Source organism: Trachemys scripta, chromosome 16, assembly GCF_013100865.1.
Source record: "Trachemys scripta elegans isolate TJP31775 chromosome 16, CAS_Tse_1.0, whole genome shotgun sequence".
Classification (NCBI taxonomy): Eukaryota; Metazoa; Chordata; order Testudines; family Emydidae; genus Trachemys; species Trachemys scripta.
The window spans coordinates 11993600-12008467 of record NC_048313.1 but is presented as its reverse complement, the minus strand read 5'-3'; the positions used below and the strand labels follow the sequence as shown (position 1 = coordinate 12008467).

The 14868-nt window shown below is 44.3% G+C and overlaps 1 protein-coding gene across 2 annotated transcripts in view; it reads right to left on the bottom strand.

Annotated features, from left to right (window-relative positions):
• The window catches only part of SCN8A (sodium voltage-gated channel alpha subunit 8), a 115591-nt gene that overhangs the window by 69083 nt on the left and 31640 nt on the right, over positions 1 to 14868 (bottom strand). For both annotated transcript variants that reach the window (XM_034792118.1, XM_034792119.1), the window contains exons 3-5: positions 4343 to 4461; positions 684 to 773; positions 302 to 430 (exon numbers count right to left, since the gene is read on the bottom strand). In XM_034792118.1, the coding sequence (XP_034648009.1) occupies positions 302 to 430; positions 684 to 773; positions 4343 to 4461 (338 nt within the window). The remainder of the gene's footprint in view (positions 1 to 301; positions 431 to 683; positions 774 to 4342; positions 4462 to 14868) is intronic.

The window sequence follows — 14868 nt, the reverse complement described above, 5'->3', positions numbered from 1 at the left end:
GCCATAGGTGCATAATCAGAAAGCTGTGATTTGCCCCAAACATGTCCAAGTCAAAGCCGTTGTAAGCAGATGCAGCTCCACTAATTTTAGTGGAGTTGCATTTAGCTCTCTCTTTATCTCAGGACTGCACTGAAAATAAAAGCCAGAGTCTAAACTTTGATCTTTTTGGTGACCACTTTAAGATTTCCTTGGCTTTTCCTTTTTTCCTATGCACCTGTCTCACTCGAAGATTCAACCCCCTTCCACATTTCATGTACACGCATAGAATTGGTAACAGGAATAACCTGAAAATGCAACTTACGCCATCATGATGACACTGAAATCTAGCCAGTTCCATGGATCGCGAAGGAAAGTAAAACCATCTATGCAGAAACCTCTTGCAATTATTTTCACAAGTGATTCAAATGTATAAATACCAGTGAATGAGTACCTGTTAAAAGGGAAGTCAAAAACAGAACTCTGCTAAGAACAATGTGGTAAAAATATAATTTCAATTATGAAAAAATCTTTTCAAATATATTAACTTAACAAATCAAGGGGTTATAAAACCCCATCCTACTCCCACTGACTTAAATGGGAGCAAGAGCAGGCTTATTGAATAAATGAAACAAAATTCTGCAAGAATTTAAGAAAAAAAAATTGAAGTATTTAAAAAGAGAAAGATACAAAAAAATGCTACTTACTCCACATTCTTCGACCATTCAGGTGGGTTACTAAAAGTCATGAATACACAGTTGGTCAAAATAGTGGCCATAATGATCATGCTAAATAATGTAGGGTGAAGTCAAGGAACAAAGGGACAGGCTAAATTGGCTATTTACATCTTTGTAAAATTCACTGCAATATAGAGACAATTCTAATTAGAATAATTTCCAGCCAGTGATCTATTCACTATCAGCTAGATAGGACAAGAGCCAAGACAACATCCAGCAGTCACAGGAGATGGAGAAAAGAGACATTTTTGCATATAATTTTTTTCCATTTAACTATCTCATTGGTTTCCCCACAATTCTCTGATCTCTTGGACACTATGGGGCTGATTCTCCATTGCATTCTGATTTGGTAGCAGTTTATATCCACTTTACACTTGTGCAAACAACTGCACGAGGGACAGAGCAATAGTGAACTGAGAGATATCACTCTCCAAAGGGCATTGCACACACACACACACGCAGAGCACAGCATTTCACATTAGTTAATATTTACGGCAAGTTAGCACAGTTCTGTCCTGTCTCCAGGCACTGAACAGAGGAAGGTGCACACATGCTTCATGTTCATGTTCTGCAACCAAACAAGGAAAACAAAAATACTGTCTTGTCTCTTTAACATCAGACATTTTACTGCTTAGAACAAATCATGAAGGCTGTAAAATTGTAATATACATTGAAAAAAAAAAATCAGATGTATGAATAGACTCAGACTAAGGTCAGCGGAGACCATCATGATCATCTTGTTCAGGGGTGGCCAACCTGTGGCTCCGGAGCCACACGCGGCTCTTCAGAAGTTAATATGCGGCTCCTTGTATAGACATCAACTCCAGGACTGGAGCTACAGGCGCCAACTTTCCAGTGTGCCGGGGGGGGGGGGTGCTCACTGCTCAACCCCTGGCTCTGCCACCACTCCACCCCTTCCCTCCCCACCCAACCCAGCTGTGCCCTCGCTCGTCTCCCCTCCCCACCCCCCAGCCTACTGCTTGCCACAAAACAGCTGATCAGGAGGTGCAGTGAGGGAGGGGAGGCGCTGATCTGCGGAGCTGGGAGTCTCTGGAACTGGAAGGGGGGTGCTGCTGATGTATTTCTGTGACTCTTTGGCAATGTACATTGGTAAATTCTGGCTCCTTCTCAGGCTCAGGTTGGCCACCCCTGATCTAGTTGGACCTCCTGCACATTGCAGGCCAGAGAAACTCACCCACACGCTCCTGTAAATAAAACAGAGTCCCTACCTCGTACTTGATAACAATTTACATTCATCCTTTAAGTGAAACATCCCCCCCAGACAATTTCATCTACATCCAGGAATAGCAACACAATCTGCTGGTAAATGAAATGAGTGAGCAGCATCGTATTATATCACTTGTTAGTCAGAAACCTGGCTAGGGTTTCAGTTTGGAGTTTTTTCCAACTGCATGAAACATGGGGTGCATTTGATATGATATGCATAACTGCAAAGTGAATCCTACTGGACAGGTAGAGTCTAGCATCTTAGGAGACAAAGTTTCATTCCCCCCCCCCTGATTTTGTGCATTCAGCTGAAGGCGGCAGGTACGCCCACCTTGCACCAGCTGCTGCCATCAAGTGACCAACTGTCCAATCCGTTGGCATGAGTCCCTTGATATGAGTGCTCACCCTGGCAGGGGCAATCACTTGCATGAGCAAAAAGTGAACAAGTCTCAAATGTGTTACTCAAAAAATGAAAGGTGTTTTTTTCAGAGGCAGCACATGGTTTTCATAATGTTTTTCTCCTACAAGAAATGGGGGGAAATCCCTATGGCTCTTAAACTAAAAGACCATGAGATTGCCCCTTTCGAACTCCATCTTGTATAATCTGGTTCAAACAACTTGCAACCCACTCTTTTAACATCCACTGAAATGACCCATTGCAAAAGTAACATGAACTCCTTATACATGCAGGCTGGGATTTTCAGAAATGGTCAGCACTAACTTAATTCTGCGTCCACTGAAGTCAACAGTAAAACTCCCATGGTCTTAAAAGGGGACAGAGTTATGTCTTGATTTCAAATGCGGCTGCATTTTTGAGAATCCTACCCTGTAACAATTTTACCAGGACCCTTCTAGGATTTACAGGCTACTGGACATAATCTAAAAATAAGCACAAGAATTCCATTTGCAATGTCAATATGTCAAGGCCTTGTATTTTCTAAAGATTCCTTCATACATAATTTCTTCTTAAAAGTAAAGGATTACCTGGTGCTGGAGGCATGTGTTATATTCAAGGGAACTGAAATAAGGATGAAGCATAATTGTAATGATAAGCTATGATTACAGCTGCATCAAATTGAAACATAACTTTTCTCTCTCTGTTTCCAAACTGCCAGTCCTAGATAGATAGATAGATACACACACACACACACAGGAATATTTTAGACACAAACTTAAATTTGATAATTTCTTTTCTAAATATGGTTTTATTATTTATAACGTCACAGGATTTTTGTTTGATTCCTCCCAAATGTGAATATACTTTTATGTAAATGCATTTTGTATATTTTTAAAATGCAGATACCATCAAAAGTAAATGTGTAAGTAAACAGACACCTTCTTACTAATAGTCTGATCCTTTTTTGTATTCAGGATCATATATGGAGGGTCTGAAGACAAAAAGAAGTATGTATTACTCTTTACTGTTAAGCGTGATTCAGGAGCAACACAGCTACAGCAGACAGAGAGAGATTCTATTTTGACTCAGGCATCAACAGAATTGTTAACCAAGAGCCTGATCCAAAGCTATTGGGAAGTATTTTCATCAGCTTCGGATCAGGCTTCAGTTTCACCTGCAAAATCTTTGCTTCAAAATGGTCAGATGCATACCCTTCAATTGCACCTTAGCCCATCTGTGAGAGCTACAAGACATAACCTAGAAACAACACAGTTCAACTCACAGATCAAGTTTCCAGCGCTAGCAGCTAGAAAACACACATTTTATTTGTAAGCCAAGCCAATTTGATATGGAAGCTTTTGAGATACCACAAACCTGGGACTCCACAAGGTCTATTTTACAGTCACTTTGCAGAGTAGAAAACTAGGAATTGCCAGACTGGATAGACCCCTCTCATCCAGTAACTTCGCTCTTATAACACAAGCATCAGATACTTCAGAGAAAGTGGATCATTATGGAATAAACCTGCCCATAGAGGGAGGTTTGAGAGACACCAATAGACTTATAATTATGTTCCTATTCATCTCTAAGTAAAGCACAATTGGCTGCATCTCTGGCTCAGAGTTTCTTTAATGGTTTCACCAGCTAGATAAACCTTTACTTCTCTTAAGCATAGCTGTAGACTATTTCTGTTCCCATATTTACTGGTTCTTGGGTACTGGAAGAATGGATGTGCGTTTACACAGTGTAGTGTGGATCTTTGTAAATGAAATGTTACTGGATATGCCAGGCCTATAGGAACTATCATTACTTATTCATAAACAAAATAATTACTAATGTATAAACTTGGAGCCCAGTCCATTGGGATCCCCTTCACTGATCTCACTGAGTTTTGATTGTGTACTACAGAAATAAGTTTTGAAGCAAGAAGTAAGACAAGTCATTGATTTTTTCAAGCAGTAAAACAGCAGCAGCACAGAAGTCAATTATTAATAAAAAAGGATATGAATGTATCAAAATTTTAATAGCTATTCTCCTAAGCAGATTAAAAGGAGTTAAAATGTACAAGGCAGGTGTGGCACTAAATCGGAAGAGTGTTTTCCCTCTGTTTAGTACTACAAAGGTCTGCAGAGAAAGAGAGAGAGAGAGAGAGAGAGAGAGTTAATGCATGAAAAATCAAAGTATGAAACATGTACAGGAAAAAACAGGTCAACTTTCAAGGCAAGAATTTAAAAGTCACAAGAATTACATTTTCTGGTGTTTTTAAGAAGATCAGTGTTTAAGAAGTCCCCCACTCCTGGTAGAATGTGCATGCCGGAATATCATTATTATTGGCATTATGGTACCATCTAGAGGCTGAACAAAGATCATAGCCCCTTGTGCTAAGCACTGTATAAACAGAAGAGTCAGTCCCTGGCCCTAAGAGTTTACAATCTAAACAGCCAAGGAGTGGAAGAAAAGTAGTATTACTATCCCCACCTTATGAAGGGGGGACCAAGGCCCAGAGATGTTAAGTGACTTGCCCAAGGTCATATAGGAAGTCAGTAGCAGAGCCAGCAGCTGAACCCAGACCTCAAGTCCTAGTTCAGCACCTTAACCTAAGACTATCCTTCATCTCAAATATGGCAGACACAGGGTTTCATAGATCTGTGACTCCCTCCCAATTCTGCTAATTACATTGCCACCTGCATCAGTTTGTGGCAAGAGCACACTTCATCATCTGCAAAGGAGGAGGAAAAAGTGACATAAGCAGAAAAATAATATATCCTGAAGTCAACCCTGGCAGAACTGAGCAGAGCCAGGTGTCCAGCACAGACGTGCGTGCTGCTCCCTGAGAGCTCTGAGCATATTGCATAATGCTGCACACACCTGAGCCATGACTGTGTATTTCCATTACCTCCTCCTCCCCAGTTAGAAATGTAAAAATGTATAGGTAAGTACCAGGCACGGTTTCTCTCCTTGCACTTATACAAGCTGTGTAATAAACTAGGTAAGTAAATACTCACTGGGCAAAACAGGTTTTTCCTACTCAGACCTCACCTCCCAAAATATAAACCACCCATTTCATCAACTTATCAGAGCCTGTGTGACCTCCCTCATCAGACAGACCCTGCATCCCACCAGAGAGAGAGAGAACCTGCACAGCCTCCCTAGTCAAACCGATCCTTCCCTCCCCCCATGCCCCCACCAGAGAGTGCACGTGGTCTCCCTCATCAGACAGACAGTCCACTCTCCCCCCACACATAGGGCCTCCCTTGTCAGACTGACCCCTCTCCTCCCGCTCACACACGACCCCCCTCGTCCCACCTGGAGTTGTGAATACCTTATTCCCCAAACTCTGCTGCCTTGAACAAAGCCCACCAGTTGACCTGACGACTACAGAAGCTATAAAAAATTACAATCCAGGCGCATCCAAGTATATAAAGCATGCCCCTCCCTTGTAAAGGGAAAAAATCCCTCATGATGACTCCTGAAGATGCACTGCCCACCAATCCAGTGAATGTGGGTGAGAACATTCAGGAGCTACATTGCTTATCCCTTCCCTCACAACAGGGGCCAGAGCAAGAGTGACAGGTTAAAAAGCAGCAATGTGATTACAGCCAGCATCAAGCAAGAACTGTCAGGACTCAGGGACCCTTGTTTTACTCAATTCACAATTAGCTATTGGCCCCTCAAGAAAGTCTCTCTTGCGCAAACAGCTAGGAAGGAACCAACTCCACAGCTAAAAGGCTTACAGAACGAGCAGTATATATAAAAGGGTGATTTTCCGATTAAATAAACACAAGCGGGGGGAAATCACGTCACCTGTGGTAATGAGTTATGATAAACAGATAAACCACAATTGGCCCTCTTGTTGACATCTCAGCAGAGAAGCCAAGGATAGACAGCCAAGGAAACAAGGCTATGAGAAGATGGTGGTTCTGTTGGGCCGAAGTGCCCGCATGCTGGCTATGCTGTAGAGAGAACCTTTTAGTGCCCCCGCCCATGCTTTAGCTCTTCTGTGCATGGAGAATTTCCATCACCACAGCTCTTGGTGCAGCACAAAAGCCATACAATTCCCCACCACCACCACGATAAAAAAAAATAAAAAGCTGAACTGTTTGAGCTGTACAAACTGCAGGAAGCCTTCATGCCTGCTGTTTGCCGGCTTCATATCAAGGTTGCTTTACAAAGGTATCTGCAATGGAACATTCATATGGGATACACTGAACACAACAGCCCCGTCTTCCAGAGGGCCCTTTAACGAGCCCAATTACAGAAAAGCCAGTGGACTCAGCAGGATCCATGTTGAGTCTCCACACAGCAGTGTAGTGCCTGCTTTCTTCCTCCAAAGATGCGCTGAGTACTCATTGGCTATTGCTGTAGACCTGGGCCTAGATCAGGGGTGGGCAAACGACGGCCCACGAGTCATTTTAAGCTGGCCCTTGAGCTCCCGCTGGGGAGCAGGGTATGGGGCCGCTCCACGCAGCTTCCAGAAGTAGTGGCATGGCGCCACTACAGCTCCTACGTATAAGGGCTGCCTGGGGCTCCGCTCTGGATGTCGTCCCCGCCCCAAGTGCCGCCTCCGCAGCTCCCATTGGCTGGGAACCACGGCCAATGGGAACTGCAGGGGCAGCGCCTGCGGACAGGGCAGTGCGCAGAGCCGCTTGGCCATGGCTCCGCATAGGAGCCACAGTGGGGACATGGCCACTGCTTCTGGGAGCTGCTTGAGGTAAGCACCACCCGGAGCCTGCACCCCTGAGCCTCTCCCCACGCCTCAACCCCCTGCCCCAGCCCTGATCCTCTTCTCTCCCTCCAAACCCCTCGATCCCAGCCCAGAGCACCCTCCTGCACCCCAAACCCCTCATCCCTAGTCCCACTCCAGAGCCCGCAGTCCCAGCCAGAGCCCTAACCCCCCCAGCCTGGAGCCCCCTCCCACACCCTGAACTCCTCATTTCTGACCCCACCCTGGAGCCCACCCCCCAACCAGAGCCCTCACCCCCCCTGCACCCCAACCCCAATTTTGTGAGCATTCATGGCCCGCCATATAATTTCTATTCCCAGATGTGGCCCTTGGGCCAAAAAGTTTGTCCACCCCTGGCCTAGATTTTTTTAAAATGTTCAGTCTGAATAATCTGTGTGTTATTGGGTTTGTAATGAGTTTCTGTATTGTCTGAGTAGTGGCATCTGCTCCCTATAAAAGTGGCTGGCACACAGGACCCCAGGGCTTCTCCAGTGCTATGAGGTGGTGGGTGACTTCCAGCCCAAATGACCCTGAAGAGGTGAAGCTTAGAAAGGTGAACAGACAGGTCAATTCTGCAGTGACTGGTTCACTGTAAGACAGCAGTGGAAGGATTACTTGCACTGGATCAGTTAAATTGGAAGTAGGAAGTGTTCAAACTGCCACGAAACTAGTTTAACTCCAGATGATTCAGAGGTGCTGCAGTTATGAATTCCATTGAGTTCAAAGTCCAGAGAGCCATCAATGAAGGAGTGTGTGCACACATGCGGCAACCACTAAAATTAGAAGAGAGTTAAACCAGTCCAGCTTCTGTATGTTGACAACAAGATTATCATTGGCTTCAGCAGGAGTTGGGTAAGGCCCAGCATATATGAACAATTTTACTCATACACTAGCACAAAGACCCTCCCCCCAAATACAAAAACTCTCCAGTCTAAACAGACTTGTTCACACCTACACTGGGAATCTGTGTGGGCAGTGACAATTATGAGCTGTCAAGATGTTGGAGCAGCAACGAGTCCTATGGCACCTTATAGACTAACAGATGTTTTGGAGCATGAGCTTTCATGGGTGAGTACCCACTTCTTCGGATGCATGATGTCGGAGAGGTTCTTACCCATTGGCCTGGAGCAGGTGAGACTATTCCCAGTTGACAAGGCTCCAGGCCTAGGGGAATTGTATACTCAAATCCTGCAGGAAGTAGGACAGAGGAAAGCCATAAGGGTAAGGTTTACCCAGAAAACGAGAAAGCTCCAATAATTAACAATGAAGAAAGGAAGGATCTTGCCAACTTCAAAAGAGAAGCTGCTAGTCTGACCTCAGTTGTGGGGGAGAGATATTGGAAGCACTGATTGGGAACAAGATTACAACACATTCAGAAATGTATAATTAAGTGAGGAGCAGTCCACAGGGACTCGCCAAGCAGAGGATCACACACCACATCCTTGCTAATATTCTTTTAAGTTGTTATTGCCTTGGTAGATAAGTGGAAGTGGAGGGAGGGGAGAAAAAAAGCAAGTGGATCATAATTTATTTGGATTTCAATGTCATTTGAGGCCACAGTGCGAGTGATTGAGTCACAATGTCAGACTCCAGAAAGTATGGTGCAGTACTGAAAGGAGACAGAATTATTGAAACAGATGAACCACAGACTGAAAGAAAGGACATTAAGGATGTTTGCGAATGGATACAACTCCAGTGAGAGAGAGAAAACATAAGGTCTACAATGGATCAGTATGACTGACATAGAAATCACCATATCAAATCAGACCAAAAACCCATCTAATCCAGTATTTCATCTCTGACCGTGACCGATCCTAAATGCTAAATTTACCTTATATGCACACGCTCCTGACTGAGGGAGATTATTTCCAAACCATTTAAAGTTGCTTCTGTCTCGTAATTAAGCTGGGTGGCAGCAGATGAATAGAGAAAAAAACAACTTCAAGGCACTTGGGCTTAGCATTATTGGTTAATAGGCTGTGCTGTTCACTGTACCAACAGTGAGTTGTACTCGACAGTGCAAGCCAAATACAAGCTAGAAATTACACCCTAGAAGGGAGCACAGTACAATCCAGGGGAAGAAAGAAGAGGGAAACGTTTCCAAGAGATTGTTAATCAAGCAACATGTGGGGACCACATAAAACAGGGTTGTACAATTTAACTCAAACTCAGCCTTAGCCAAATCTGGATCTACGTTCCCCCAGGGTGCATCACTTACCAGATTGTTCTTCCAGCTCAGTAAAGTAACAGTGCACCAGTTTACACTGTCCCTGTCACAAGAAGGGACAGTTTGTTTGTTTCATTTGAACCTGCCTAAAGTAAAGTTAAGATTCTTCAGCAATCCCCCCAGGATTCTTGGATTAAGTAGATTTCTCTCCCAGATGAACCACATGGCCCCTGCCCCTTGGCCTCAGACCACATTGCAGTGCACCCAGGAAAGTACAGCTATTGTCCCTTGTCAAGTGTCCTTGGAGCCAGGTTAAACAGATGAACATTTTTAACCACTGGCAAGGAGCCCAAGCTGCAGAATTCAGATGTTCAGATCCATGGTGGTTTTGTTCTGGCCTCTCCTTTAGAGTGTTTATGGTCAGTCATGATTCAAATGTACACAGCATTCTAATGGGGAACAATCTAGGATAACCCATCACCTGAAAAGCGGACAATCCAACACAAAGAATGTAAAATATATCTATGGGCTGCAGACCACATACAAACCATCTCTGTGCGACTCACATGTGTACAACTGGAGAGGTGAGTCTAGAACACTGGTCCTTCAAGAGCAAAACACACTGGCCCCGCCCACCCAAGTGAAAGAAGGGAACAGCCTGTATGCACTGAAAAGTTTAAACTCTAATGCACCATATCCTCTTACAGGCATCAGGAAAGGTTTTTTATGGTATATTACAGACCAAATGCAGCAGAACCCATGCATTAGAATGAAACTCACCCCCCACAGATGGCCAGCACAAGGCCTACAAACTGCCTAAAACCCCCTAACCACTCTCTCTTCAGTATTTAACCCACCCTTTGGCCCAGCCCTTAGTCTCATGGAGCCCAACACAACAGAATCCACAAGAGCCCTCTGCCAAGACAGATGTTGTTTCTCAGCAAGAATTTCTCTTAAGAAATTATTAATGATCTGGATGATGGGATGAATTGCACCCTCAGCAAGTTCGCAGATGACACTAAGGTGGGGGGAGAGGTAGATACGCGGGAGGGTAGGGATAGGGTCCAGACTGATCCAGACAAATTGGAGGATTGGTCCAGAAGAAATCTGATGAGGTTCAACAAGGACAAGTGCAGAGTCCTGCACTTAGGAAGGAAGAATCCCATGCACTGCTACAGGCTGGGGACCGACTGGCTAAGCAGCAGTTCTGCAGAAAAGGACCTGGGGATTACAGTGGACGGGAAGCTGGATATGAGTCAGCAGCGTGCCCTTGTTGCCAAGAAGGCCAATGGCATATTGGGCTGTATTAGTAGGAGCATTGCCAGCAGATCGAGGGAAGTGATTATTCTCCTCTATTTGGCACTGGTGAGGCCACACCTGGAGTAGTGAAATTCTATTTCCAGTTTTGGTCCCCCCACTACAGAAGGGATGTGGACAAATTGGAGAGAGTCCAGCAGAGGACAATGAAAATGATTAGGGGGCTGGGGCACGTGACTTACGAGGAGAGACTGAGGGAACTGGGATTATTTAGTTTGCAGAAGAGAAGAGTGAGGGGAGATTTGATAACAGCCTTCAATTACCTGAAGGGGGGTTCCAAAGAGGATGGAGCTCAGCTGTTCTCAGTGGTGGCAGATGACAGAACAAGAAGCAATGGTCTCAAATTGCAGTGGAGGAGGTCTAGGTTGGATATTAGGAAACACTATTTTCCCTAGGAAGGTGGTGAAGCACTAGAATGGGTTCCCTAGGGAAGTGGTGGAATTGCCATCCTTAGAGGTTTTTAAGGCCTGGCTTGACAAAGCTCCGACTGGGATGATTTAGTTGGTGTTGGTCCTGCTTTGAGCAGGGGATTGGACTAGATGACTTGCTGAGGTCTCTTCCAACCCCGATATTCTATGTTTCTATGATTCTAATTCGCCATTTCACTAGTGCAACAAAATATTTTAGCTCCTTTGGCTAAATTAGACCATAGAGCAATAAACTAGTTAAAAGGAACAAACAAAATTGGATTGTGGTTTAGTCCCCAGGGGAAAACATCCGTTAACACAACAGCTAATGAACGTGCATCTTCCAGCAAAAGGCACTTTAAAAGTACTTTGGATGACTCTTGAACAAATCGCAGCATCAAGCATTAATAAATGGCTTGTCCTAGCATATCAGAGTCCTGAAAGGCCATTTTTTCCCATTTTTTAAGTAGCAGAGGGAGGGCTCAAGTTGGGAGATACAGCCTCACCCCTAAGCTGAGAACCTACCCACCACACTACAGCCAATTTTACAGGAGAGTTTTACACCATTCTCTTGTCTTTTCTTACTGTCACCGTGAGGGCCCCTGTATGGGAGACCTGTCACAAAAAGTTCACAGCTAGCAGAGAGGCAATAGGGTAGGCATTACAATCTACAGGCTGCATGCCATTGCCAGTAATTCTATCCATTGCCAGATATGCCTAGCTTGCAAAGGCCCATCCCATTCAGCTGCAATCTGATAGACTTCTCATTCTTCCATCAAGCCCATCAATGTTCTACACCCCCCATCCTAACCTCTTCAACAAAATCCAGTGGATTTCAATACACAGTCAAGTGTTGGTACTGGTACTCTCATCAGCACAGGGCTTCTAACATAACATTTAACCATTGTCATACTGAAACCTTTTAAGCAGTGGAAAGTGCTCAGATAGGATGTTTGATGAGGGCCATGTAAGAGATTGGATAATAGATACATTGTGTTTTTTGTTCGTGGCTCTCAAAAGTGCTTTAAAGATGTGGCTAAATTTTATTATCTCCCCTTTTACAGATGGTGCAACTGAGCCACAAAGACAATAGGACTCACCCAAGCACAGCAAGGCAGTAGGGTTGCCATCTGTCCAGGTTTTCCCAGAATGGTCCCTTTTTCGAGGTAACAGATTGGCCAGGATAGAAAGGGTGCTCAGCACAAACGGCCAGCGGTCCAGTTTTAGGGCCTCAGGATCCTCCTCCTGGATGTCCCAGTTTTTGTTTTATTTCAGACATGGCAACCTTATAAGGCAGGGCCAGAACCCAAACTATTCTTTATATGGTGCCAGAGCTGTGCATGCTGCTTTATGGACTGCGGTCCCAGAACCAAAAAACTTATGATTTACATTAATATTAAAAAGAGGCCTGCTTCAACATTGGCTTGCATCTTGTGCAATCATTTACAGCAGTGTAAAATGCTACCGAATTAGAATCACTCTGGATTGATGGAAATGACTGTACAAGGCGCACAGCGCGAGATCCAGGCATCAGCTTTCTCAGCTCCCCACCTGTACCTTATCCAGCAAGCCCCACTGTTTCAACCAGGGCTCTTGCTGAAAAGGCCTTTGGAACCCAGCAGGACTAATTTGGAATCAACTCAGCACTTTTCCTAAACTCCCTTTGTGACTTCCATTTTGGGGGACCTGAAAGCTCTGGATCTAAACCATACACACTCCATACTTGCTTTGCTCTCCACCCTAAAGAAACAGCAAGTGCCAGCTTTACTCCCGGGAGATTCTCGCTGATAAGGCAGATGACGTTACAATCATTCGGCCGGGGTATAACGAGGATCCCAGCCAAGCAGGTTTTTAAGCTTCCTCTTGCATGCACTCACGCACAGACTCTATTTCCAACTCCAGGTCTCCCACCTTCCAACAATGGGAAGGGCCCAACATGTGAAGACAGTCACTTCAGTTCCAAAATAGGGGCCTTCACTACTTGAGCTTATGGAAATCTCCTTTTGTTAATAACTGTAGCAGGTCGTGGTCTTCCTACTTGCCCTCTCTACCACACACATGGTCCTCTAACTCTTGCTCTACCACACACATGGTCCTCTAACTCAATTCCCCCAGCCCCCCAATCAATAACGTCCCAACACAATGCAGTAATTTGGGAGTAAATGTACATTTTCTTTTCAACAGGATTGATCCAGCCAGGGTTGATTTGTATCTGCTAACCTGGGGCAGGTATTTTTAGCAGGAGGCAAGTAAGTTTCTTAGTTTAGTTTTTGCTCTTGTATTTATTTTATGAACCCCTCAACTACAAAACCTGGATTGAAAAACGGAAAAAAGAACCAAAGGTGGTGGGGGGGGCAGTATTATGGGTTTCACTACTCACCACTGGCACACCTTTGTGGCTCACCTGAGGATTAGCTCACCACTCCTCTGGCACCCCACCCCCTCCTTCAGTCACTTGTCCTGTTTGTCTCTCTCTTTTTCCAGACTCAGGGTGCTCCCTCTTCGTGTCTTGGCCTTCCAGCCAGATCACTATAGTCATCCCCTTCCAGGGTATCGAAATCCCATTGGATGACTCTCCCAGCAGTCTTCTACTCCACTGCCCAGTCTGTACTACTTCTCCAGTGGCTGGTAGAGGAACCCAGGCCTGCCCCCTGCTCTATGTTCCAGCCCAGGGACCCTACAACCAGTAGCCAAGGTCTGCATCAATAATAATGAACCCTGGTCACTGGGGAGTCTACACTTATGATTCCAGGTGCCCTACTGTAATTTACTAGCTCTAACAGGGTACCTGGTGAATTCTTAGGTAAATCTCCAGATGGTGCAGTGAGTAGGGTGAAGGAAAGAAAAGCCAAAGTGTTTGGTAATTTAAAAACTAGTCTGAATTTTTTTTAATAGTGCTGACTTCTTAGAATGTATCCATTTCAAAATGGCTGCATGTACTTAAAGTGGTTTCTGGTTCTGTTCCAAAAAACATCTTTAGGACCTTTTAAGCCATAATACCCATTGCCTCAAGACCTGCAGAGGTGAAGCTCAGAGACAAGAATCATCTGGAGAAAGGCATTTTGCACAGAGGTACCTTATAGAAGAATTGACTGCACAAGTAGAGCTCCAACAACCTCAGCTGTTCATTTTTTGAGGTTTAAAAGGAACCATCCATTTTAATTATTTTATGTTTGGGATGGAAACTATATTATATGGGGAAAAATTGGACATTTCTGATTTAAAAGGAATGGTACTATAGGAACAGGTTTCATTAGAAAACATTAATTATTTTAAAATAACTTATTTAGCAATTTGCAATACAGCCCATGATAGGTGTTATATTACAGTGTGCAGATAAGATTAATAAGATGGTAAAAAATAATTCCAGTTACATGCAGGTTTAAATTACTTTACTCTTATGTAGGTTTTAAACTAAGCACGCCTAGGATGGACTACAAAAGCAGGACAAGCGGAGACGCACAGGATTTAGGGGAGAAAGAAAGGTTTAATGAAGAGTGTGGAGAACTCGTGGAACTGCGTTCCTACGGTTAACAATAGAGCGGTTGGCCTTAATGTCAAGTTTTACCAAGAGTGAGTGATAAGGGCTGTCCTCCTGGTGGCAAAGCCTGTGTAAGTATTTCTACCACATCTGTATTCAAAAAAGTCTATCAAGAAATGTGCACTAAGAGGAATTTTGACACCCTACAGGCTGGGGACAGATACAGTAAGTGAAAAGAAAATGCAAGAGTCTTTTGAGGCTTTTGACACAGTCCCACATGGCATTCTCATAAACAAACTAGGGGAATATGGTCCAGATGAAGTTACTATAAGATGAGTGCATAATTGGTTGAAAGACCATACTCAGGCAGTAGTTATCAATGGCTCACTATCAGCTTGGGAGGATGTATCTAGTGAGATTCAGCAAGGGTCTGTCC